Here is a 25,720-nt window from a genome sequence, read left to right on the forward strand (position 1 = left end):
GCAATTTGATCAGGCTGTGGCTGACAGGCAGGGAAGCTGGGCCTCCTATGTAAGCTTGCATTTTATAAGGAATGGAGAAAATGGGGAAGGGAAGCAACAAGAAAGGCTCCTCGGCCCCCAATTCTGAGAAACAGGCAATAGCGGACACCGCACCAATAGACATTAAGCGCCATATAGAGAGCCTCATAGACCAATTCAGGAATGAAGTTATCAATGACCTGAAGCTAGAAGTATGCAGAATAGTTAGAGAAATGCTAAGCACCACCCAGGAAAAAACAGATGGTGGAATGGAAGAACAGAAAAAGAGGGGAGAATTGTTTGATGGAGAAAACAGAGAAAGCATAGAGTACGTGAAGCAGGTTCAAAGGGACTATCAAGAAATTAAGAAGTCTATCCAAGACTGGCATAACAGCTTGAAAGAAACTAAGGACAGACTATCTGAGCTGGAGGGCAGACTTGTAATATGGGAGAATGAAATGAAAAACTTCTTAAAAATAACAAAGAAACAAACAGCAATAATACAAAGACAAGAAGATGATAAGAGGAGCCATAACTTAAGGATTAAGAACATAAAAGAAGAAGTAGGGACACAAACAAGTGAACTACAAAAGCTACTCACAGAAATAATCCAGGAGAATTTTCCTAATTTAGCAAAAGGTAAAGATACTCAGATGTATGAGGCATACAGGACCCCAGCTACCTACAACCCTAACAGAGAAACACCCAGGCATATAATAATCAAAATTCCAGAAATTCAATACAAGAACAGAATATTAAAAGCTGTAAGAGACAAGAAACAGACCACTTACAAGGGAACACCCATCAGAATTACAGCAGATTTCTCTGCACAAACCATCAAATCACGAAGAGCATGGGGGGAAATAATTCAAGCTTTGAAAGATAATAATCTCCAGCCAAGATTGAGATATCCTGCACAACTGTCCCTGGAAATTGATGGAAAAACGAGGTGCTTCCAGGATAAAGAGGAACTGGGGGAATTTGCAACCACCAATTCAACTCTACAGAAAGTATTGCAGGATATTCTAAAAAAAGAAAAATACAAAGAATCCAGAAATAATGGCAGAGAGGCCACAACGAATGGAGCAGAGAACAAAATGAAGAAGACAAACTGACAGCTACTGACAGAAAAAGAGCTCAACAGAAATGAGGCAGAGAAGATTGGATGATAGGAACAGCTATTTTGGAGAAAATGACATCTTAATAGGTAATACTGATTTAGTATCATCTTGTTTTGAAGTCTCATCTAGCTTTTGTTCTTCTGTCTCCAATGGTCTAAACAGGTTGTATCTTATTGGATTTTATTATGTACGATAGTATAAGCAAAAACCTTTTAAAGACAAGGAGATTATACAGAAACCATTGTTCATTTTCTGTTAGTCGATTCTAAATACTCTATAATGCTGTCATTCTCTTAAATGGTTTTACATTGTTTTGATATACTTAATGCTACAGTATAAGAAGTTGTACTCAAGGACTTCAAGGAAGGAGTCAATATGGTAACTACTTTTAGGTCGGAATTATCTGGTGGTGAAACACTATTCTGCTTAAATGGTTATGTTTTGATCTGCGCTGTTTTGCTGTTATGCTCTCTTTTTTCTCAATGTCCACTCCATTATTTACTTTTTTATTTTTATCCGTTTAATTAAAGGGAAAAAATAGCAGGATATAATATAGTAACCCACTTTGACTTTCTATTATCTCGATTTGAAGCCCTGTATTACTCTCACCATCTTGTTTTTGACTGATGTTCCCCTATTCTGTTTTGATGGATAGTATCAGGTTCGAAAGTTTAGGCATCAGCTGAGAAGATAATGAGATTCATTATAACGCCCATTCTCATTGACTTTTATCTACTTTTGAAGACCTACAATGTCTCCAATGTTTTGGATTTGTCGGTTTTGTTCTTTACTATTTTGTTCAATTGTATTATAACTAATGATATAGGCAATTCTATTAGAGATAGTGGGAGGCATTATGGTAACCATTGATGATCACCTTGTATTATGTTTTTATATTATCTATTATGTCCACCCTTTTGACTTGACCGATTCTGTCCTGTTATGTCTCATTTGGTTTTACTCTCTTCCAAAAAAGCAATAAGAACCGTGGGAGCAATGAAACCCAAAATGTGTAATAGTCATTGTACAAAAGAGAGGAAAAGAAAGTGCTCTAAACTATATAACTGCATGTGTATTTAAGTGTATAAGATAGAAAATGATATCACAGAGTTTTATTGGATCATTAAACAGAACTGTTTGCAGTATCATTGTTGGAATGTCCACTCTACAAGCTTTAATTTTGTGACTTGAACAATTATTTTTAAGATGGCAATATGTAATCCATTAACTAGTGATTTCCTACTGTTCATTTTTTTCTTCTGTAAATCTGTATAAATTGTACCCTTTCACTTTTTTTTTTCTTTTCTCCTTAAATAAAATAAATAAATAAATAAATAAATAAATAAATAAATAAATAAAAAGCTTCTGCCCACAAAGGACACATAAAGAGGAGGCCACTGTAGGGAGAAATGTATGCAAACCAGACTGCAGATACGGAGCTGATGTTCAAAATCCATACATACCTCAGACCACTCAGTAGCAAGAAAAAGTAACATGATTTTGACATAAGCAAAGAAACAAAACAGAAATTTCTCAAAAGATCTGCAAAAAGCCAATAGATACACAAAGATTGCTGCATCACTGCCCATCAGAGAAATGTAACATAAACCATGTGGGATTCGCCCTCACATGTGTCGGGATGGCGATCAGCAAACACATGAAAGACGAGAGTCAATGATGTTAAGGGGAAAAGGAAACCCTCACACGCTGCTGGCCCTGTAAATCGCTATAGCTGTTATATAAGACAGTACAGAGTTTCCTCAAAGACTAACGGGACTGTAACCCCAGCACTCTGGGAGGCTGAGGCAGAAGGATCACAATTTTGAGTTCAGCCTTGAGTTAGCAACCTGCAAAGACCCTAGTTCTTTAAAAAATACATATATTTTTAAAGGGCGGCAGATATAGCTCAGTGCAAAGGCCTTGGTTTAATCCCCAGTACCAGGCAAAAAGCTAAAAGTAGAATTTCCATATGCTCCAGCAGTCCCTCTGCTAGGTGTTTGGGAATTGAGACCAGGACAGCAAACCATGTCTGACCCGTGTATTCATTGCAGCATTGTTCAAAACAATCAAGTCGTGGAAAGATGAAACTGCCCATGTGCATGAAATGATGGAAAAGCGTGGTATGTAGCCACAGAGGAATACTAGTTATTCTTTAAAAAGAGGATAAAAATGTGTACACCGAAATGCCAGCATTTGAGTAGCTGTCTTATTTCTTAAGGGACATCAACTGAAATCCACTCAAATGTCAGTGAGCTGGCGAATGGGTGCGCAAATCAAGGCTTCACACCATGCAAAGCTGCATGATAACAAAGCTGCCATGATAAGAAGGAGCTGTGACCAGGCAACCACCTGGGTGCAAACTCGGAGCCTTGTCCTAGAGGCGGGACCAACACACAGGGCAGTGCACACTCCATCTGTGCAACATCCTGGGAAGCATTTCATGGAACAGAAACCAGGCGAGACCAGGACCAGGCCTTCACTGCAGTCAGGGTCCCCAGCATGACCAGAAGCAGTGAATCCATGACCCCTTGCAGTGTGACCAGTTGAGGGAAAACACAGCATTGGTTTGCAGAAACTCACTGACCTGCACGTCAAGCACATGATATTTGTCGCATGTATGTGTGCCACAGCCCTTCAGTGAAGATACTTCTGGTGACAGTGGATGTGTGCATGTGAGATACACACCATTTATTCATTACCCATTGCACCCCCTAATCCATCACCTTGACTGTACTGAGACCCCCCCAGAGAAGGATCAGGCTGTGTGGGCCACAGCATCACTGAGGCACTCAGACCTGAATGGAGTGCACGGGTGGAGACTGCCTGGGGAATGTCGGTCATGGGGTGTGACCATGAGGGCTCTGTCTGCTCCCAGCTCTATCCTTGCCTACCCTAGAAGGAGCTGCTCTGCTCCACCACACCCTTCCACTACCTCAGAAGCAAACACCAGAGACCGAACCCTCTGAAACCATGAGCAATCCTACCTCTCCTCCATTAAGATAAATCAGACATTAGGAGAGTTCTCCGCACACTACTACAAACTTTGCCCTTTGACCGTCTTCCACTTCAACTCTGCATTTCTGACCTTATACTGTCAGGGGTAAATACATACGATTTTCACATAAATAAAAAAAGAGAGGCAGAAAGAATTCAATAAACACATCCACCAGTGAACTATTCTCTGAGATTTCCTCTTACCATAGAACAATAGAAAGGTGCAGTATTCTTAGGAATCTCCACACTGATTTCCACAGTGGTGGCACCAATGTACACTCCCAGCTGCAATATTCTTGTCTCTGTGTTTTTTCCAGAAATCTGGTTCTTAAATCCTATTTCAGATTGTACAGTTCTAAGAAAGAAGTTCTGAGTCTTGTGCCAGTGCGTTTCTCCAACCAGAATAAGTTCTAGGGGCTGACATCTCTGGAAGAAGGAATGAGGGGATGAGGGCGGCCTCAGACACAGTCAGCACGGAGCTTCCGAGGCCAACTGGTGACACAGGAGGTGAGGAAAGAGCTTCATGTGACACAGAAGCGCCAGAACAGTCAGGGGCCATGTACCTCTGATCTCTTACAGTTTAATTAATTGAAGAAGAGCAAGGGGCATGGGAAGAAGACAGAAAGAGAGAACACGGCCAGCACAAGGCATGAGGAGTGGGTTTCCTCACTTGACATTCTCCATGCAAGCAAATGAGAGGCAAGAGAGCAAGACAAAGCTGAGCCTGGAAAGTCAGCCAGTGCTATTGTTTCAAAAGCACAGGAAATCTCCGGCCTGATTACCTAGACCCATCCCAGAAAAATAAAATGGAAGTCAGTGAAGACGGTCACTTGTCTAGAGATAGGTCCGTTGAGGTCTTTAACTTCAAATACACAAACATATTCATCTACTGTTCATTGGTGGAGGGTGAAGACTTTGCTTTCAATGTGATGGGGATCTCGAGGGCACCCATGGCAGATCTGTGAGCCCATGGCCTCAGCAGCCTTCTGGAAAGTTCCCTGGGCTGTGGAAGAGAGGGCGGTGCCCTCATTTACCGTTCTGTCATTCACTAAGCACATGGTGGAGGCAAGCATGATGGCACACTCCTGCAATGCCAGCACTCTGGAGGCTGAGGCAAGAGGATGGCTGCAAGTCTGAGGCCAGCCTGGGCTGGATAGTACATTCAAGGCCAGCCTGAACTGCCCACGGGGACCCTGTTTCTAAATAAATATACCACGTGACAGGAGCAGCAAGGACAGCTGACATGGCTGACCCTGTGCAGGAACAAGCACATGGAGTGTTTTTTAATCACTAATGGGCTTCAGATTTTCAAAAGCTTTCTCTGCATTTCCCATGATTGCCATGGAAAGATTCGCCTGAGGTCGATTGATATAGTGAATTACATGGACAGAATTTCTCAAGCTAAACTACTCTTGCTGATTAGGTTTGTAATACATTGATAGATGTGGTTATATAATGTTATTTAGGATTTTCACATACAGTTCATAAATAAGATGGGTCTATATTATAGATTAAAAACTGGTGGTCAGCTTAACACCAGTGGAATTAAATCACCATGGTGCTGAGTGTAGATGTTCCACTTGAGGAAAGTTGCCAGCATAAACAGAAACATGGAGGAGAAGGAAAGCATTGAGGCATTGAGGCATTGTGAGTTCTCCTACATATTGCTGTTTGAGCCATTGATTCTCCTGGAGAATCTCTGGTCCTCACATGGAGCATTACTTCCTGGCTCCAGAGAGGAAGACATGTACCACCCAATCTCCAGGATGAACTCATCACGCTGGCTTCTTGGCACGTACTCAACTGTGCTTGTCACTGGAGGAGCTTGGGGCCTTTGTGTCACTGAGGATGGCTGTGGTGCTTTTCAGGACAGCCCTGGTCTTTTTTTGAGAGTGACTTCTCTGCTCCCGCGTAAAACCCTCAACCTAACACACAGCGTTTTCACCCCACTGGCATAGACTTTCTAACTTCCACCACTGAGCTTTGGGCCTTCCCAGCATGGATCTGTAAAAGAGACTGGCATAAGTCCTTCTTGTGGGCTCTGGACCTCCAGTTGGATTTGTGGGAGGGTTTATTGTGAGTTCTGCATTTTCATCTGGACTCATGTGGGCCATTCAGGCCCTTGGCTGAATATCCAATGTTTTTAATGTTGTGGACAGATTTCCTGCACTTTCTTGTGTTAATTCTAGGGACCATCATAAAATAATATTATAAATTCCATTTCCTGATTTTAGTTTCTCTCCTCATAACCCCTGAATACAACAGTCTATAACGTTCCCTGTGCCATCTTTTCCTGGCTCTGAAATACTTCTGTCTTCATAGAGTGAGTTAGGAAGCTTGCCCTCTCTTTCACTTCAAATTTTGTACAAAGCAGTAATTTTCCTTACTTGAAAATCTGGTGGGACTTTCCCACAAGCTGCCTCTGTCCGGGACCTCGGAGAGTCAGGGCAGAGGAAGGGTCTCCCATGTTCCACCTGGGCATCCCTTTCTTCCTTCACCAGCTGTGGGATCTTCTGCATCAAGAGGAAGTATCTTTTACTTCCTCAACGCGAAGAAGTATCTTTTACCGCCTTCTTAAATCACTACAGCCTGCTCTCTCCTTGTTGATGCCACCCTCCAGGACCGAGTGGGCCTGGGACCCTCCTCACACACCCAACTCCCTCCCACTTGGTGGGCCCGCTGCACCCCGTCCCACTGCAATGGGGCCATGAGGACTGAGGACTGCTCTTTCCCCCAGGCTCCAGGGCTCTTGGTTTATTTGTTTCAGTCCTGAGTTCCCTGTGGATCTGCAGGTGGGATGCGCTGCATTGAACATGCACGGGAGTTTCCTGTGGCCCTGCAGACAGAGGAGCTGAGAAGGGTGCTCAGAGGCAGCACTGGGCACTCAGGGCTACCCAAAGAAGCACAGTTGGGGACGGCTTCTCTCCCTGGGCCCCCTAGTGAAGACTGCTTTCTGAGACTCCTGAGACACAGACATGAGAGGATCCCAGGCCACAGATAGCTTTGTCCCCTCTAACAGGAAGAGCCACATGGCACAGCGCCTCCAACTGCAGCCCTGGCCTGGTGCTGGACACAGCGTTCCTGCTGCACCCCACCTCCCAGCTCCACCTCTTGACCCGCAGTGAGCACCACAGCTTTAAACATCTTCTACAGTTCCAGGCACAGGCAGACAAGAGCTCATGACAGATACACGAAGCCTTTCTCCCTGCCCCCGGCTCACCCGCTGTGCCCCAGGGCTGCCATCTCAGTTCTGTCCTCAGCAGCTCCAATCCAGGAATTTCTGTGAATGGAAACTGTTGCTGAGGTTTGGAGGGAAAGTCTGTACTGCAGCAAAGAATGTGGATTTCAGTAAAAACCTGCGAACTGCAAAAGGCCCCAGGCTGGAACCCCGCCTCCTCCTCCCCAGCTTCCTTTCTCCTCTGCCCTGGCCCTGTTTCATGCCCCCTCATTGCCCTCTTCACCCATCCCTGCCTGGTCATGTGGCCCCTGTGCCCCCCACTCCCAGGTCACCAGTGCTCACCACAGACTCCGCAGGTCTGTCTTGGGTTCCACAGTACCTGGGCTGTGAGATCAAGCCTTCTGCTCCACACCATCCTTCCTGCACTCTCCACTCAGCACCCCTGCATTTGGTGCCCTAAGCTCCCCTCACGTCTACCATCCCAAGGAAGACCGCCCCACTCACTGTCATGTTTCAGTGTTTGGTCCTGGAACTGGAGCCCAGCAGCTAGGGGAAGAACAGGCCCCTCCAGAGCTGCCTGAACTCTGTGTCCACCCATCTCTCCCAGCGACCCCTGCTGGCTGCAGTCCTCACTCTAAGAGCCTGCTCCTCCCTCAGGAATCTGCCAGCTGCCCAGAGGCCTGAGCAGCAAGCTATCCGTTCTGTCATATATCCCCAATCTCCCAAATGAGTGTACAGCAGAGGTTAAATAAAAAGAGACAAACTATATGATTTTTAGGGCTCCAGGAGGGTCAAAACACTTTAATTAAGCTTGAGGCTTTGAAGGTAAAGACAAAGGATTCTCTGGATCAATCCACTTATATTAGGACCAAGGACAAAGGGCGGAGAGATTGAGGAAAGTGCAGGCAAAGAGCAGGACCTTGGGAGTCACCTCAAAGACGGCTCCAAGTAATCAATCAAGTCAATTCAGCAGCACTGTCTTATCATGAAGACATGGTAGAAGTGAGACTGTAGGAGTAATCTTCACAGCTGCAGTGTCTACCTTGTTAATTGGGGTTGAAGCCAAGTGTCCTCAACTGTGGCCTTATCTTGCCCTTTGAGGTATCTCTGGCCTTACAGGCCACTACAGGCCTCAACCAGGACCAGCGATTCATAGAGGTTCACTTACTATGAATCAAACTTCCATCACCAGGCAAGAGGCCGAGGCCTAGGACAGACTCCCAGATAAACATAGAAAGCCAATTAGTAAGATTTAAATCCTGCTGAGAGCCACTTTGTAGTGGTCTCCAACAGCAAGCAGCATGCACCCTGAATTGCCTAGGGGTACAACCCAACGACTCTTCCCCTCCTGTCTTTACATCCGCTCTCCTGCAACTTGAACACACAGTCTCCCCAGTGCACACTGAAGAACATGGCTCCCCCAAAAAGGGACATGTGCCCTGCTCTATGCCAGGCTTGCAGGCAGCACCGGGCACACAAGGCTTTTGGTAAATGTTCACTGAGTGACTGAATGAGCAACTGACCATCATTCCTGTTCAGGGATCCAGCTTTGTCCCCAGCACTCAGGGGGGACAAGCACATCCTGAGAACCTAGCACATCTGTGGGAGGAAAGAAATGAGGAGAAAGGAGTGGCGATGAAAGTGGAGGGAAAATAGGACTGTGGGGGAGAAGAGGAAAGAGTGCAGGGAGGTAAGCAGCTGATGAGCTAGCAGAGGAGCCACAGCCACCTGGAGAAACAAATGGCACAGCACGGGTGCAGTGAAGCCAGCAGGGCAGGGCTGCGGGAACCGCTGCTCCCTTAGGTGGACGATCGAGTGCTGAGAGTGAGGCTGCAGGTGCTTCCCGAGGCAGAGCTCCATGAAATTCAGCACTGCCTGGCCCGGTCAGGCGCCACCAACACATTATGGTATGTTGTTCGGACCTCTTAAGCCTGCACCATTAAAACTTGAATTTTTAATATAATGAGAACCCATAACTAGAGATAGTCTGACAAATTTTAAAAGGTGCTTTTCTTAAAAAAAGAAAAAATGAAGAGGGGGAATCAGCCCAGGAAGTTATTTAGCTCCTTTGTCCAGGGTGAATGCACATCTTATCCCCACCTTGCTGGACTCCTTCCTCTGGGAAGCCCCTCCTGGTCAGCCACAGTTGACCGTCAGACCCCATGCCCACGCGGCCCAGAGCAGGAGGCACGGAACCTGAGTCTGAGGCAGAAAAACGAATGGCAGCTAAGTGCAGAGCTGGGCTCAGACGCCATCCCCACCCTGGGCCTGGATTTTAACTTCTGTGTGACTTTCTGCGGTCACGCTGTCCGCTTGTTAGGTCTCGGCTTCTATCAGAAACACAAACGGCAGTGTTTCACACACAGGGACCCAGCGAGCGGGGCTCAGGCAGAGCAGTGAACGCTCCTCGCCATGGCACGGGAATCAGCATGCTGTCCATGCTACTTTTCCAGGTTAACAGCTCATTTTGTCACGGACCTTGCAGCCACTGAGTGGCTGGCCCTCCAAGAAGATCTCTCCATCAGTTCCCTTGGAGCTGCAGCTAGCCGTGGCCCGTCAGAACGTACAGCAGGGCATCTCTGCACCCTTCTATAAAAGCTATCATTCTTAAGATTACTCACACCTGTGATCTCTGTGCCAGGACCTCTCCTCAGGGATGTATGGCACCCCCTTCCTTTGCTACCCATCAGTTTTGAGGACACACCCCTGGTCAGGCCTGGCAAATAGATTTTACAGACATGCCCCGCCACAAAACTCTCAAATATATTCTCACCTTTGTTTTTACCTTTTCAGGATGGATAGAAGCCTTTCCCACAACCAGGGAAACTGCTGATGTAGTTACCAAAGTCATATTACAAGAAATCATTCCATGGTTTGGTCTACCTCAGAGTATTCAGTCAGATAATGGTCCCGCCTTCATTTCTCAGATCCCTCAACAGGTATCCTCAAGCTTACACATCACCTGGCACCTACACCTCCCATACCATCCACAATCCTCAGGAAAAGTAGAAAAGGCAAATGGATCCATAAAGACACACCTTACAAAACTCACTTTAGATCTAACCCAACCTTGGCTTCAACTTTTGCCCTTAGCCTTAGCCAAGTTCAGGGCACTTCCCCGGGCTCCTACTTTCTTAAGTCCTTTTGAACTTATGTACGGCAGGCCATTCTTACTCCACAATCTTCCTACTCACCAAACTCTCCCTCCCCTTGCTGACTATGTCATAGTCCTCTCCTTCCTCCCACACTTGTTGTGACAACATGCTGATCTCTGCCTTCCACAACCCTCTGGAAAGGCCAAACCAGATCCTCCCCTATCCCCAGGAGATCTAATTTATCTCAAATGTTCTAAATCCACAGGACTACAACCAAGGTGGAGTGGCCCCTACTTGGTCTACTTGGCTACCCCTAGTCTACCTGGTCTACTTGACTACCCCTACAGTGGTCAAAGTTGCTGGACTCCCATCCTGGTTTCACATCACTCAGGCTAAGTGGTACCCTCCCAGCCCTAAATCTGATCATTCTGAGTGGTCATCTCATCTTTGGTTGTCCACCGGTCTCCGTTTCACAAAGGCCTTGCAGCCACAGTTAACAGGCTAAGTCATGTTTTGTTATCCACTTTGGTTCCTAATTTCTTGCATTCTATTAATGATCATTTTTACAGCAGGACTCTTGACAGCCTTTCCTAAAGACTCCCACATCATGCATAAGATCATCTTCATAATGTTCTATGTGATGACTGTCTTAGCTCTTTCTATCCTCAGCTGTCTGGTTAAATGTGACATCCCTGAAAGCCTATGCCCTTACCTTCCCTATATGGTACAGCCACTGCCTTCCCTACTCCTCCTATTTTTTCCAGTTCAACTCCTGGACTGGAGACAAGTTTTACACACCTACCCTCTTAACTTTTATGCTTTCAGATGGGGGAGTAATCACCTCTCATAACTTCACCCCTCCTAACCTCACACTTGATTTTCAGAATTCTACCTCACCATGACAGTGATCCTACCTCAACGTCATCCTGATATAATGACATGTCTAAATCAAAGGCACCTTTCCCTCTACCTCATCTGGGTCCTTAAATATGACAGTGCCATTTCTCCTCATAACATCATGTCTCTTTGTTTTTCCAGTCTAACATACGTGCATTCACCAGTGAAGTTGTCCTGGCTAAAACACCTGGCACCAGCATCTACCTGGGCATCAACCATCATCCTGTGGACTCCCCTAGACCACCTCTGACCTCTGGGCTTCAGACAGCAGAGGCCTCCCAAGCCAATGGAGCTCCTCAAGCACGGGACACCTGGCTTGCCCCAGGCCGCCTGTGCCCCAGGATAACCGTCAGACGCTCTTAGCGTCCTATGCAAGGCTGCACAGCTGCAGCTAGGAAAGAACCCCAACCCCAAAGAGCCTCTCCAGCTGACATGGCTATGGTTGTCACCAGAAACAAAGCTGCAGATGCTGGCAAGCATTCGGAGCTCCCCACACATAGTGGAGGGAGGTCAGCATTGCACAGAGTCCCCTCCACAGCTGGCACAGAGCTGGGGGAACCCTGGGTATGTGTCAGGGGTACAAGTGAAGTCCGATAACAGATGGGGATGACTTGAGACAAAGTCTGCCATGCCACCCTTCTCTCATCATCAACAGCCATTCATGATTACCTGCTGCCCCTGCTCTTAGCACAGTGGGGTCTGCAGGGATAACTTGGCCCTGCCGGACCTGGCTGAAGACCCTGAGCACACATCAGCCTCAGCACATCGTGAGGGTCCTGCTTGTTGTTTCCCTGATTGGGGGGAGGCCTTGGTATCATGTGTGGCCCCTGCTCCTCCCTCCCCAGGGCTGCTCCCTGCTCTGCTCCTGTCACCCAGAGTCTGAACAGCTCTGCTCCATCACCTTTCCAAGATGTTCCTGCCATGAAGCCTGCTGACCAGGGACTGAACCCTCCCAAGCAGTGAGCCAAATAAACTCTCAGGATTTAAGTATTGAGCACTGTGTCCAGCAACAGGAAGGCTGACTAACACTGCCCTAAGGACATGACTAATGCTGATAGTTAAAGGATGCCAGTGCCATGAGCATGGAGCCCCACTGGCCAGCTAGTCCCCACTGCCTTCCTGCTACTTATAATCAGAGGAGTGTGAGTCAGGCTCTACTTTCCCACCTTCCCAGAACAAAGCACCAAGAGCAAAAGCAGTCTGAAGCCGTAGGGAAGCTTACTGCGTCCTGGTCCTTTCTGTTAACAGTGCCAGTGAGGGCCTGGTGTCCATCAGCTGGCTCGAGCTGCATCTTTATCACAGGAAGCACTAACGGTCTGACCAGCACCTTCAGTAGTGAACTTGCAGAGACCTGTGCAGCCTCCTGAGCTCTGGGCCAAGCTAACAGGTGCTCACAGCTGCATCAAGGCCCAAGTACCTGTTCAGGAAAAGCCCTGAGTGAAGTTAGGGGTAGCTGGCTGGGACCAAAGGAGATCAGAACAGGGCCAGGCAATGGAGCAGGGCAGTGGTGATAGTCACTGGCTATGGTGAAGGGCCTCAGAGTCGGAATCTGGGGGCTAGGCAGACAAGTGGACAAGCAGCTCAGCAGTGGTGGGCTCCCCTCTGCACCCAACCCCAGAATCTCCAGCCCCGACTCCCTCAGGCCAAACAGCGTTATGTGAACCAGAGCAGGTGGTGCTAACCCAGAGCCAGGAAAAGAAGCTAAATCTGGGCTTCACTAGGCAAGGGACAGGACAGCAAGACCTCCAATGCCTTGCCCATCCCTCATTGGAGTTGCCCTCGGCCCTGTGCATAGACTGCAGCCGGCTCCATGTCCAGAGAAAAGCAGAGCCTTTCACAGTCTCAGCAACGTATTAAACAAAGACAGAAATAACAGTAACACAGACCAGACCTCAGAAGTGTACAGGCAGGGAAAATGAGGGCTGCACACATCCCACAGCCCTAAGCACTTCGGGGCCTCCAGGCTGCTCTGGCTCTATGCTCTGGACTGGGCCCGCCAGCACCCAGAAGCTGGCGACTCTCTACTGCCCCTACCTGGCCCCCAGAGGCACAGGCACCACAGCACCAGCCCAGCCGCAGCTCACAGTTGCATTCACTGGCTGCTGTGTTATATTAGTAGAATTTTTTTTTTTTTTTTTTTTGTCCTTTTCGTTTTTATCGGTACCAGGGTCAAACTCACAACTGCCTGCTTGCAAGGCAGGCGCTTATGCCGCTGAGCTAAATCCCCAGAATTTTATTTAACCCAATATGACCTTTTCCACACCACAAATTTATTAATGAGCTTTTTACATCCTTTATCCATCAAGATCTGCTAAGGGTCTCACGACACCTCCCAGCCTGCACCTTCGCAGCCCACACCTCGGCCTCAGCCTCAGCCTCGGTGCCACAAGCCCTTCCCTACCCAGGCAGGATGGTGTCACCCAGTGCCTGCGTTCAGCTACTGCTCGCGCCAAATAAAAGTAGTCTCACCTTCAAATCCAAGCAAGATGACGTGGTGGCTAGTGACAGTGAAAAATCAGGTGTTTGCTTACATCTCCCTCCGAGGGATGATGTAGGACAAAGCACAACAGTCTCAGGACACAGCCAATGCCAGGGAAATGAACCGTCTGTCCCCTGCCCACACACGGCATGGGCGCTACTAACGTTGTTTAGTGTCAGGCTGTGGGGCACCAGGGCACACTCTGAGCATGCCCACCATAAAGTGAAACGTGTGTACAGTAGGGTCACACCTTGTTGGTAGACACACATGAAATTACAGCCAACTTGGCCGGACAAAGCTGGTTCTGATCAGGAGCTCTTGGGCTGGGGTGGGAGCAGGGTACTTAAGGAGAAAGACCAAAGCTCAGGCAGCCGGCAAAGGCCCCACGTCAGGGGGTCCTGGACCTGGAGAGCCCTGTAGGGCTGAGCCCCTTGTTAGCACTGAGGTGGCAAAGCCAGCAAGCTCGATTCCTACTCAGTTTACAGACAAATCAGATTTGCGTGTGAGCAGCCATCTCCATGAGGCAAGCAGGGAGCCCTGCACCTGGACCAGGCCAGGAGAAACCACTTTACACTGCGGCGAACCTTTTAGCGAGGCTCAGGGGCCCTTGTGGGACTCCCTGCAGGGACGGGAGCAGAACCAGTGCCTCTGAAGTAATTAAGGGCAAGTTACAAGCCCTGGAAGCTGGGACTTAGCACAGCTGAGGAGGGTTTATTCCTCCACAGGGCACTGTGGAGGGAGCTAGGTGCTCAACGCAGACCTCGACATGGATGCTGAGGCACCACAGCCCAGGAGCACCATCTGCAGGCGACTTTCCTTTTGTGGTTTGCGGGTTTGGGCCTTGGACATTCCCAGCTATAACCCCAGGCTCCTTATGTTTTGAGGCAGGGATCTGAGTGGCCAGGCTATCATCATCGCAGTGATCCACCTTAACTCAGCAGTACAGGGATGACCACGGCGTGCACATCCACAAGGTGCAGAGCGAGAGCTGCATGGACAGAAAACCATGTCATCCTGCCAGGGCAGGGGATATCTATCCCACACAGGAACACAGCATCAGTGCTCCATGTGGCCAATGGCCCCAGGGCAGTTGCACCTCCCTAACCAGCAAGGTAGAAACCAAACACGTAATCCAAATATGCTCCCTTACACACACAGACCCAAGCCTGGTGCAATGGTGCACACCTGTAATCCCAGCAAGTGGGAGGCTGAGGCAGGATCCCTTCGAGTTTGAGGCCAGCCTGAACCATATAGTGAAACCCTGCCTCAAACAATACCAAAAAGGGCCCCACAAACACAATGCAGAGGGAAGGTCGCAGGCAGTGACTTTCTCCCACACCTCACTTCCCGAACCCACCCAGCAGTCATTTTGCTTACAAATCTCACTTTGTCACTGAGAACACAACAGCAAAACCACGCTGAACTCTGGCTAACACTTGCTTAGAGAGTGATCTCCATTTTTACCACCTAATACTAAAATAAAATTTGAGCCCTTCCTTTATGATCACGTAATGCTAGGAATGTGGTGTACTATAAATTCTACCCCCAAGGTAAAGTGAAGTTGTGAGACATGTAAAGTAGTAAAGATGCAGAGACACGGTTCCCCTTAGGATACGCCTCCCACCTGAGTGGCTAGAGGAGGGATTTATTTTCTTCCAAGTAATCAGTGCTTCATACTTTTGTAAGTGCAGTACTTTTAAATACTAGATATAGACACTTTGGAGATCGTTTTATTTATGGGCAAATAATGGACAGATGTTCTGGCCATAAATTCTATTTCCCAAATTCAATGAGGTTTTTGCAAGTTTGAAAGCCACTGGGATTCACACTTCCAGACTGCTGACAGGCTGGGGACAGCTGGTCTACAGAAGATCCAAGCTCTGACCCTCACCAGCCCACAGCCACCCGACAGCCGCTCAAGTCAGGTCTCAGAGCCCAGGGCAATGTGGCTTCACTGTCCTCAAAGAAGCCAAGAAACCAAGCCAGAAAATCACCAGACGAGACACAGAAGCTGCCACACACATGGCTGGTTCCTTACTGTACCCCCCCCATTAATAAAGGGAGTATTTTAATGCAAAGAAATGTTTATTTCACGGTCACTTTTATAAATCTGGTGATCAGTCTTTACACAGACGCTGCCTAAGCTATCATGCAAATGGCACAGCCGTCTGACGTCCACTGTGCACCTCTGCACTTGCACACAGAATCATTACCCTTACAGGAAAGAGAAGCACACAATCTACCAGGAGGCCACGACGGAGGAGACCAGCACCACCGCCGGCCGTGGGCAGACAGCAGCGCAGCAGAGACTCCGGTGGCCCTCACTGGACGGACTCAGCAACCAACAGGTCAAGCGTTTCCAAGCTCTGAGCGTCCACGAGAGACCATCGCACAGAAAGAGCACACACGGCAAGGTCCCTAAGAGTCATCCTCCATGTCCACGTCCTGTTGCAACTGCTGCACCATCTTCTCTTCCAGCTGCTTTCCTTTGCCTTTCAAAAGACAGAATTTAAAATGTAATCAATTTCATGTGACTTTGAGAATCTGTTCAATACCTATAAAGGACCTAAACTGTCTTACAACAGCCATTTCTAAGAAATTCCAGAGGAGCTAATTACTAGGTCTCACACTGCACAAAGCAAGTGACCCCATCCATTCTCCTCCCAACAAGAACCCACACTTCTACCAGGACCAGGTGGGCTCAGCGGTGGCAGTGAGGCCGGAAGGGGACCCTGGCCACCCGAACCAGGGTTCCTGCTTTTACACTGTGCTTCCTGCCTCAAAAACAAAAGAGGCCCATTTTGCTGTCTCCTGGGTGTCAGCTCACACCAGCTGCCCCTGGAACAAATGCTCCAGGATTCTGTCTGCTTTGATTGAACAGAATTTGCTATAAATAGATGCAAGACTTTTATACAAATCTACTGAACGTGACAGAATCTGAACCTTACTGAGTCTGGTGCAATTTCTCTCCTGCAAGTGATCTCTATAAATTAAGTGATTTCAAAGAGACTGATCGATGTGCCAGGTGAACAGGAAACAGTTTTCCAGCAGCCCGAGCACAGAATAGCTGCCCAGTGACTACCAGGGGTAACCAGGCCACATCTTAACACCTACAGGCACCTTCGGACGCAAGGTCCAACCTCTGTAGCCCCAGCCATGCCCCTTTGTACTCCAATACCAAGTTCCCCGCCTCACTCCAGCGTAAACTGGAAGCTGAGCACCACCAGCAAGGAATGTATCCTTTGACCAGAACAGGCTCAAGACAGAAATCCCCTGAGAAGTCATCACAGGGTCTCGCTGTGCCACCCAGGCTGGCTCTAACTCATGGACTCTTCGAGGTCTTGTGGCACAGGCGTGTAACGCCAGCACTCAGAAGACTGAGGCAGAGGGTTACCTGGAGTTCAAGGCCAGCCTGGGCTACACAGTAAGACATTGTCTCAAAAAAAAGAGAAGAGAAATCACAGTCATGTCCTAAATGATCCTCCTGCCTCAGCCTGAAGAGCTAGGGAGCAGATGCGTGCCGCCGCATGGACAGGAAGTCCGTGCCTCCAAACCAAGTCCTACACAGACCGTCTTACAAGGACATGTGGGTCACAGCAGCCCCCCAGGGCACGCACACAGCTGGCTGCACTCACCTGCAAGAGGGGCCCAGATGAGGTGGATGTTCTGCTTGACCTCCTTGATGTCCTGCACTTTCTGGAGCTCTTTGTTCTTCTTCAACCTAGGGTAAAACAGTGAGGTCATAATCTCGGTCACAAAACTTCTCTATAGGATATCAATTCACAGTGCAACCACTCAACGCAGCAGAGACAGCCCTGGCAGGGACCAGGGCCAGGTGAGTTCTCCCCACCCCACGAGACCCTCTGCCCCGCCTGGCAGGACCCAAGCTCGCTGCTCGAAGGGCAGGCACTGAATATCACCCTTATTGGGAGCGACCCCTTGGCTCTTGTAAAGCAAATTCAGCGACTGTCCGGTCCTAATGACTGTCCCGTCCTAATCTGCCTGAACACAACTGCATCCTTTGATTTGCTGACTGAAGGAAGCAGACTGTGAGGAACCAACAGGCCTCGCAAACCAGGGTCTGTGGCATCGCTACCATGGACTGACAACGCCTAGGTCTTCCTACGTCGTGGAAATCTGTGTGCTTGTGTGGCTTGAGGCTAGCCTCGAACTCACGACAGCCTTGAGCTGTTTCCAGGCTCAAACAGGGAAATGAGGTCAGGGAGGAGCCTGGATGCTTGTCAGCCATAAAACAGCAAAGACTTACAGACCAAGAAGGAATGACAGAAATGAAACAGAACATCCAGCACACTGGAACAATGCAGGGCAGTCAGGACATCAGGGAGAGGTGAGGAAGACAAACACCATGAGGACCCACAAACGTACACAGACACAACACAGAATGACTGGAAACTGGTACAGGCAGCTCTGACACAGAAACATCAACTACAAAATGCGGGAGAAAGGAAACTAGCAAGTCCCACTGGGCAACCCGTCACCACGGCGATGGGGCACAGTAGCAAGGCATCCGCCCGAGAGTAAGAGATACCACCTGAGCCCAAGGGTCAGGGCTCACTGCGAGGTGGCACCGTGGCCCTCCTGACAGCATGTGACAAGGTCACACGCACAAGCGGCATTCCTGCCAATGGGGCCTACTCACACCCAAGTGGACAACACGAGGCAAAGCCATCCAGGGACCCTGTCTGTGAAATGACCTCGCGCCTCTCTGCCCAGGGTAAGTACTGTCTTGTGCTCACTTTGCACAGGCTCGTACCTGTTCATGATGAATTTGGCCTGGCGCTTCTGCTTGATCTCTTCGACTCTCTTCATCGCATCAACTGCAACCAAAGTTCACCAAAATTAGCAAGTTTATCAAGATTTACACACCAAGCAGGAGACTACAATCAACTAGCACATTAACCAACATTTTACTCTCTAGAACAAATGTGAATAAAAATTTACTGCCCAAAGTATCCCCACTGGAGAAATCTAGGGCAAGCGTTTCTTATCGCCACTGGTGTTGACCTGCTCTGCAGAAGATCATTTCTCCCATTTCTACTGCAAAAGCGTTTATCACTGCTCAACATTCCCTTACACCAGGTGAATGCTTTTCAAATCTTGTTCTGGAGTACCTGGATTAGCAGCGCTAACCCTGCTCTTGGTCTGCAACCTCCATAGACACAGACAGATCTTCTGGCAGGAGCAGCCTGTCTGCATGAGCCGGGATGGGGTCCGCAGGTGGTAAGCACCACGGGAAAGAACCCATGACCCCTTCTCTGTGCCTAGTCCTCAGCCCAGCCATTCACAGCTTTCCAGGGGACAGGTGGCAAGGGTGTGGATGGTGACCATGGACATCGGGAATCTGCATCAGTGCAGTCTGAGGCAGGGCAAACCACTTGTGAAATTTTAAATTATCTAGTAACTAGATTTTTTTTAAAAAGGTAAACAGGAACATGGGGAAATTTAATGATACTTGATCTCGACATCGAAAACACTGTTACTTCAACATGTAGATTAAGACAAAAAATTAGCTGGATGTTTTACTCCGGGCTTTACCCTAACTCTCCACAGCATAACCCGCATTTCACATTCACAGCACGTCTCAGTCCATCAAACACAGGGTGCAGGTCTGGGATGAACTGACCTCTTAAGAAAGCAGTGAGCTGTCTGGAACAAACCTATGACAAATCTTAGTAATTGTGTAACTCTAAGGAAACAATTGCTGGACTCGGCCAACACCCAGCAAATCTTCAAAAACTCTATTTTAGGATCCTGATAAAAAAGGTTAACAGCATCTGCACAGAAAAGAACAAAAGCACATCACTTCTTCCAGACTTCCCAGAAGTGTAAGAAGCAGCAGAGGAGCCGACCCAAGGAGCCAGAGAGACTGCATCCTGGGGGATGCTGACCTTGAGGGCTCCAGAGGACAGAGCTGCACCTCTGGCAGGGCCTGTGAGTATGCACGGAGCCACATGGGGGCTGCCCTCAAGATGCCCGGGACACACAGGATAGCACACGCAGCACACCACACACGTGGCGCTCAGAGCAGGTGAACGTCCGCCAGGACTAGGCAGGGCCACACAGACAGCACCAGGACTGCCAGGCAACAGAGGGGAGAGAAAGTCAAGCTGAAGTGACATGGAACCAGGCCCCACCAAGCTTCAGGACCTTTTGACAATGCCCTGACTAGAACAAGTGCCTCTGGAGTAACTCGAGCTCCTGGGGCAGTGCTTGTGGACCTCTCAAGGCTTTCCACGACATGAACAGCCAGCCACACAGTGTGGCCACTGCCCTAGAAGCACTCAGACAGCCAAGAGTCATTATTCCCTTGTCACATCACATGCTCTTCAGAAGTTAACTCTCCCTCTAATTAAAAACTAAGGGGGAAACTTTAAGAAATAGAAAACAGAATGAAGGAGAGCCAATTCCATGCCTGGACTCTGATTTCTAAGTAAGGGTGAGGATGACAAAGCTTCAGGGCACCCAACACCTTGGTGATAAGGCCCCACAGCCTCTACCCTGAGTCCCCACCCTGGGGATGTGGGGACAAGAACACGGCCTGAGGTCCACAGAGAGGGGCAGAGTCCAGGCATTCTACACCCTGCCACGCTGGAAACAGCAGCCTAGGAGGAAGGCAAGCAGGGCCCAGCCTCAGCCTGGAACTGCACACTGGGGTCCACAAGCTTGGAGGACCAAGACTGACCACACACAGGACTTACTTATCCCTCGGGCTGCTTCAAAGAAAAGAGCTAGATATTATTGCTTTTAGTTTCCACTGCCCTCGATTTCACTCATACCTGAATCAAGCATTTAGGAGTTGTTAGAAATTTTTTTTTTTCTTTTGGTACAGGAATCGAACTTATGACCCTGCAGTTGGCAGGCAGACTCTGTGCCACTGAGCCCTATTCCCTGCCCTATAATGATCATCTTAAGTGCCACACTTTTTAAGTTTAAAGCACCAAGCTGCCAGGTATGGTAGTGCAAACCTACATTCCTACAACTCTGGGAGGCTGAATCAGGGGAAGCACCGTTGGCAATCAGTGAGACAATATCTAAAAAAAAAAAACACCACATAGCACTACAGTGTATAAAGTCACGGAAAACAGCTTCTATCTCTAAGTGTCTAAACTTAGAAAGCATCCTAGGCTTTTTTATATTTTAACTGTGCCATAATCACATCAAAAGTATTTTCTCTTTGTTTCTGACGTTTGTATGTTTTAGATCTGTACAGACACTTCAGATCGGATTAACATTAACATTATCTTTATAATGGATATATCAACAATTTTGAACACATTTAGGGTAACTACAAAGATATACATGAAATGCAGCCATTCAAATGAGGACAAAATAAAAGCTAAAACTCAAAGTAAAAAACCATTTACGTGACTCCTGATGTGTGAAGTGACGTCACCTCCCCAACAGTCTCCTCCTCAAGATCCCCAGAATTCTCTGTGACTTACTAGTTTTATTCCACAGTTCTCGTTGGTATTTGACAGGTTCATTTCTACGTTTTTCAAACTCAAATGAATTATCCTGCAAGAAGCAGAGGGCTGGTAAGAGAAACAGAAAGCAAGTGTTTCTTACACTACCTCCTTCCTGTGAGCATCCCCCAGTGTCCCTGAGAATGCAGGCGCCCAGCCTTTCCCCCCTCCACACCCACAAGCACTGAGAACTCTGCTGCATGGGCTGGTGGAACGGTGGGGACCATACTCACCCATGGAAATCACCCACACGCAGGCAAGGCCTCCCATCCCATCCCAGGCCAGACGCAGCTAGAAAACTGCATTAGAGTCCAACACACAAAACTGCCATTTTCCACAGATGTAACACAGCTGAACATCAAGAATGTTGTGAGTTTCACCTGAGCACCTGTCTGTCAGAGCAAGCATGCAGAGCCACACATGCTGAAGCAAATGGGGTGCTGCTCTGAGGGATGCACTCCTGGTCACATGTGCTGCAGGTCCCCTCCACACATCCACACCCCTCCAGCTGCTGACGTTTGACAGGTGACACTCTATGATTTTAACACTTGCAAACAGGGCAGCTACAAGGACTCCTGGGTTTCAGAGCCACCTGGAATCAGCTGTTTTCAAACCACCATCGCTGCTACCTCACAGCCTCGGCAGAAGTGAGGCCCAAGCACTTGCCAAAGTCTGAGGCGGTTTCTCTCCACTCAGGCTGCCTCTCAGCCAGGTGAAAATTATGTTAGTGACTGGAGTCACGATTTGGTGTGTACGTTCACTGAAAAGCTCTGGCTAGGAGACAAGGGCCTCTGGAAAACTCCTGCAGCTTCTGCCGGTGGGCAGCAGGATATAACCCTAATCCAGGCTGGAGGGCAGCACTGTCTTCAAAGAAGCAGAAGAATCCCAAGGACAGGAAAAGGCTGGGCTCCGAGAGAAGAGGCCACAGGGAAGGCTGGGGTGCAGCTTTCTTCCTCTCCCTACTCTGGAACCAAATGTGGAAAGCTGTGACAGACCCCTCCATCAATCCAGACAGTCAGACACTCGAGGGGCCCCCGCACCCAACTTCCCACCACTTCTCCCTCTGACCACCAATCTACTCACCAACCTCGGTTCTCAGAGAGTAAGTCATACGGAGGCAATCTGGGAGCTGATCAATGAGCCTACCACAAACTGAGCAGGACTTCAAGAACCCTTCAATAATCTCTTAACTTTGTCTCAAAACCCTAGACTAACAACTCTAACTGCACCCCAATCCATTCGAGTGGACTGCAAGGATCCTCCTTGCAAGACGCAACTTTTTTAAGGGTAAGAAAAATCACAAAACTGAGCTGGAAATTTTTCCTTTTTAAATACATAGACAGACAGGTAGATAGAAAAAATTAATAAAACAGAAAGTCTACAGAATGACGGTTTCCAGAACTGTGTGAGGATTAGATTATTTCCATAGCCAAATTCATAACACTCACAACCGTGTCACAGGAACCCTCATTATGGTCAATTAGATGACAGTTTCCGACCCCGAAAAATTCAATTCTGAAACATGAAAACTGTCCCACAGCTAAACATACTCACCACTGTAAGCTCTTTGCCGGCAGCTTTCCGGAATGCTTTCGTCCACCGGACCTTGCGAGGATTGCGCTTCTTTTTAAAGTTTTTATGACATTTGGATTTACAGAATCTGAACACCTGTAAGAAAAGTTAAAATACTGAAAAGTCAACACTGAAAACTTTTCCATCATCACCTGTTACTCCTGTCAGACAGGTAATCACTGTTAAGTCTGAGAAACGACCATGGGCTTCACCCGCAAGCCCCAGGTGCTCACGACACCATCCTGGATTGCTTGATGCATGAGAGAATAACTGAACTGCACACTTTTACCTTGTTATGTCTTAGAAATTTGTGTGTGTTGCTAGGGGAAATAGGAAAAGTAATTCTTTGAGGTTTATGGATCTTCCCAAAAAGTAAAGGTATCATACCTACAAAGGGTCACTCAATAAAACTGGTTAAAATAAAATAAAGAGTACAAACATCTTAAACTAAGTAAGCCCAGATAAATAGACAAATCATAACACTCACTTCACATACTTTGTTCCTCAGGGAAATACTAAGCACAGTATAATCTGAACTGGTCCAAACCACCTGAGAAATCTAAATGAGAGCATGCCTATTCCTGAGCCAACTTCACATGAAATGAAGTCTCCCAGAGTAATGATATCATTATCCTTTATTTGCATGTTTTCAGCCCAAATATTATTACCTTCCAAATGAAATTAAAAGCACCCACCACTGATAATCTAAAGGATAAGCCCTAGACAAGCTGCTTTCTGAGATCAGATGACAGTTGGAGCTCATTCTGGTGTTCATGACACCAAACAGGGCCAGTGAGTCATCATCCTGAGTCAGTGCCCAACAGGTACCACTTGTAAAGCACCTGCAGGGTCTGAATAGACCAGAGCCAGTGGAGCCATGACAGGATTCGACAGGCACTGAAGAAGCATCTGCAGACCAGGTGCTGTACTCAAGAGACAGGGATGTGGGCCTAACTGAAACAAGTACCCCATGAACAACAGTCTGACTACATGACAGTCTCACTTTGCAACAAGAAGGATAAAAATCAGGCCAGGATATAAAATATGAGATAAAGCCATATGCAATAATGTAGGAACTCACACAGAAAAAGGAAGTGGCTAAACATACAGGAGGAGGTCAAGAGGGAGGACAAGGGGGAGCTTCACAAGCTCCCTTCTCCCCTGAACCATCATCATGCCAGTCTCCAAGGAGCCAATACACACCTAACACCTTGGCCTCAGCTTCTTCTAGGTTTTGTCATTTCACTAATTCAATAAACTCAAACTCTAATCTAGGCTGCACGTGTTCTTCCTGTTTATAAAGTATGTACAATTATGGGGCACTTGCGTTAACTCTGCCCTACACTCCCTAACACTGTTTCACAGGCCACAAGAATAGGGTTGAACCTTGAGTTAGGAAGTCACAGAAGTGACCAACACCTAATATGAACTAAGAGAAACAAGAGCCGGGCAGAATGAAGGCAGACATGAAACATACACATAAAACATATAACAAACACAAAAGTAAACATTCAAAGAGAATCTCACATTTCTAGCCAGTCCCTCCATACATGCAAGGATGGTGTTAATTCAGAGTTCAGAAAGACCTGTGGTCCTAAGGTTTTCCCCTTCAGTAGGTCCACTGCTAGGGAACAGCAGAATTTCTCCATCCAATGGAAAATTCAAACAGAGCTGAGAAGATCCAGATCTGGAAATCAGATTAACATGTCTGCTGCTCGTCCCTGCTCCTTGCTGGCCAGCCTGACCCCGGTCCCGCCTGCCCGGGCTTTCGGTCCACTCCAACGTGTCCCCCATTGTACACTCCACGCCCTGGCCCCGAGGCCGCGGTCACAATCCCGAGCACCAGCTGGGAAACGTCAGGCAAAAAGAGACTACCCAGCTCTGCACAGAATCTTGGCGCCCCAGGATAATCAGACCCGACGTGGCAATCGCGGGCTCGTCTCCTGCAGGTCCATTTCGCGACGGCGGGACTCTGTGCCCCACCAGGCTCTCAGGCCGGGACACAGGTAGACGCAGAGGCAGAGCTGACTTCCAGCACACTGAGACTGCCGCGTCAAACCCAGGCTTGGCCCCCGTACAGCCGGGGAAACCAGACCCAGGTCCTGAATCGGGTACCGGTGTGAGCTCGGTTTTGAAAAGCAGAGGGACGTGTGCGCCGCTGTCAGCAGGAACCAAAGCCTTCGCCAAGCGGCGCTGTGTGACAGCACGCTGTTTTCATTTGCAGCCTGTCCGAGCCTGTCCTCCTGTACAACCAACGCTCGCCTCCACCCGCTTCTCTAACTCTACCGGGTCGAAACGGCGCGCCCCCCCGCGACAGCACCGCACCCTCCGCCCTCGAGGTGTCCCCAGCAGGCCCTCATACCGAGCGGCCCTGCGCCTACAGTCCGCGGGGTCCGATCGCGACGCCGCCAGCAGACCGCCCCACGCAGAGAACGGCACCAGAGGGCTTCGGCCTCTCACCTTGCAATCGTTACGGACAAACATCATGCCGTGGCCGGGGTAGATGGGCCCAGAGCAGAAGTAACACTTCTCTATACGCATGTCGGAACCCGGTCGACAGCACGACCGAGTGGCACGCCGGAAGAGGAAGAGGCGGTGCCGGAAGTGATGCGCCCTCTACCGGAAGTGATGCGCCTCTACCGGAAGTGACGATATATGAGTTGGGGAAGGTGGCCTGGGTTAGGCAGGTGCTTCACCCATCGGCGCAAGCGCAGGGGCCACTGAACCAACCCGCCCCCGTCCCTCCCCTGGCGGTTACCGCAGGATCCGGGCTCAGGCCGCCGGTATGTTGTTCCTTGGGTGTGACAGAGATAGGGGCCCGGCCTATACTCCCTAGGATGTAGAACTGCTGGGTAGTGAAGCTTCTAGACTTCTCAAGTTGA

At 48.5% G+C, this 25,720-nt stretch overlaps 1 protein-coding gene across 1 annotated transcript; it reads right to left on the minus strand.

The window, feature by feature from the left end:
* Positions 1 to 15,848: 15,848 nt before the first annotated feature.
* Rsl24d1 (ribosomal L24 domain containing 1) lies at positions 15,849 to 25,474 on the minus strand. The gene is made up of 6 exons (XM_003471883.5): positions 25,299 to 25,474; positions 22,821 to 22,934; positions 21,246 to 21,318; positions 18,557 to 18,620; positions 17,418 to 17,503; positions 15,849 to 16,274 (listed from the first exon to the last, which is right to left on the minus strand). The coding sequence occupies exons 1-6, from the start codon at positions 25,377 to 25,379 to the stop codon at positions 16,201 to 16,203; spliced, it is 492 nt and encodes a 163-aa protein (XP_003471931.2). The 5' UTR covers positions 25,380 to 25,474; the 3' UTR covers positions 15,849 to 16,200.
* Positions 25,475 to 25,720: the final 246 nt, after the last annotated feature.

This window comes from Cavia porcellus, unplaced genomic scaffold (assembly GCF_034190915.1).
Source record: "Cavia porcellus strain 051 isolate PalLab524CR breed Dunkin Hartley unplaced genomic scaffold, mCavPor4.1 scaffold_1, whole genome shotgun sequence".
In the NCBI taxonomy this organism is placed as follows: Eukaryota; Metazoa; Chordata; class Mammalia; order Rodentia; family Caviidae; genus Cavia; species Cavia porcellus.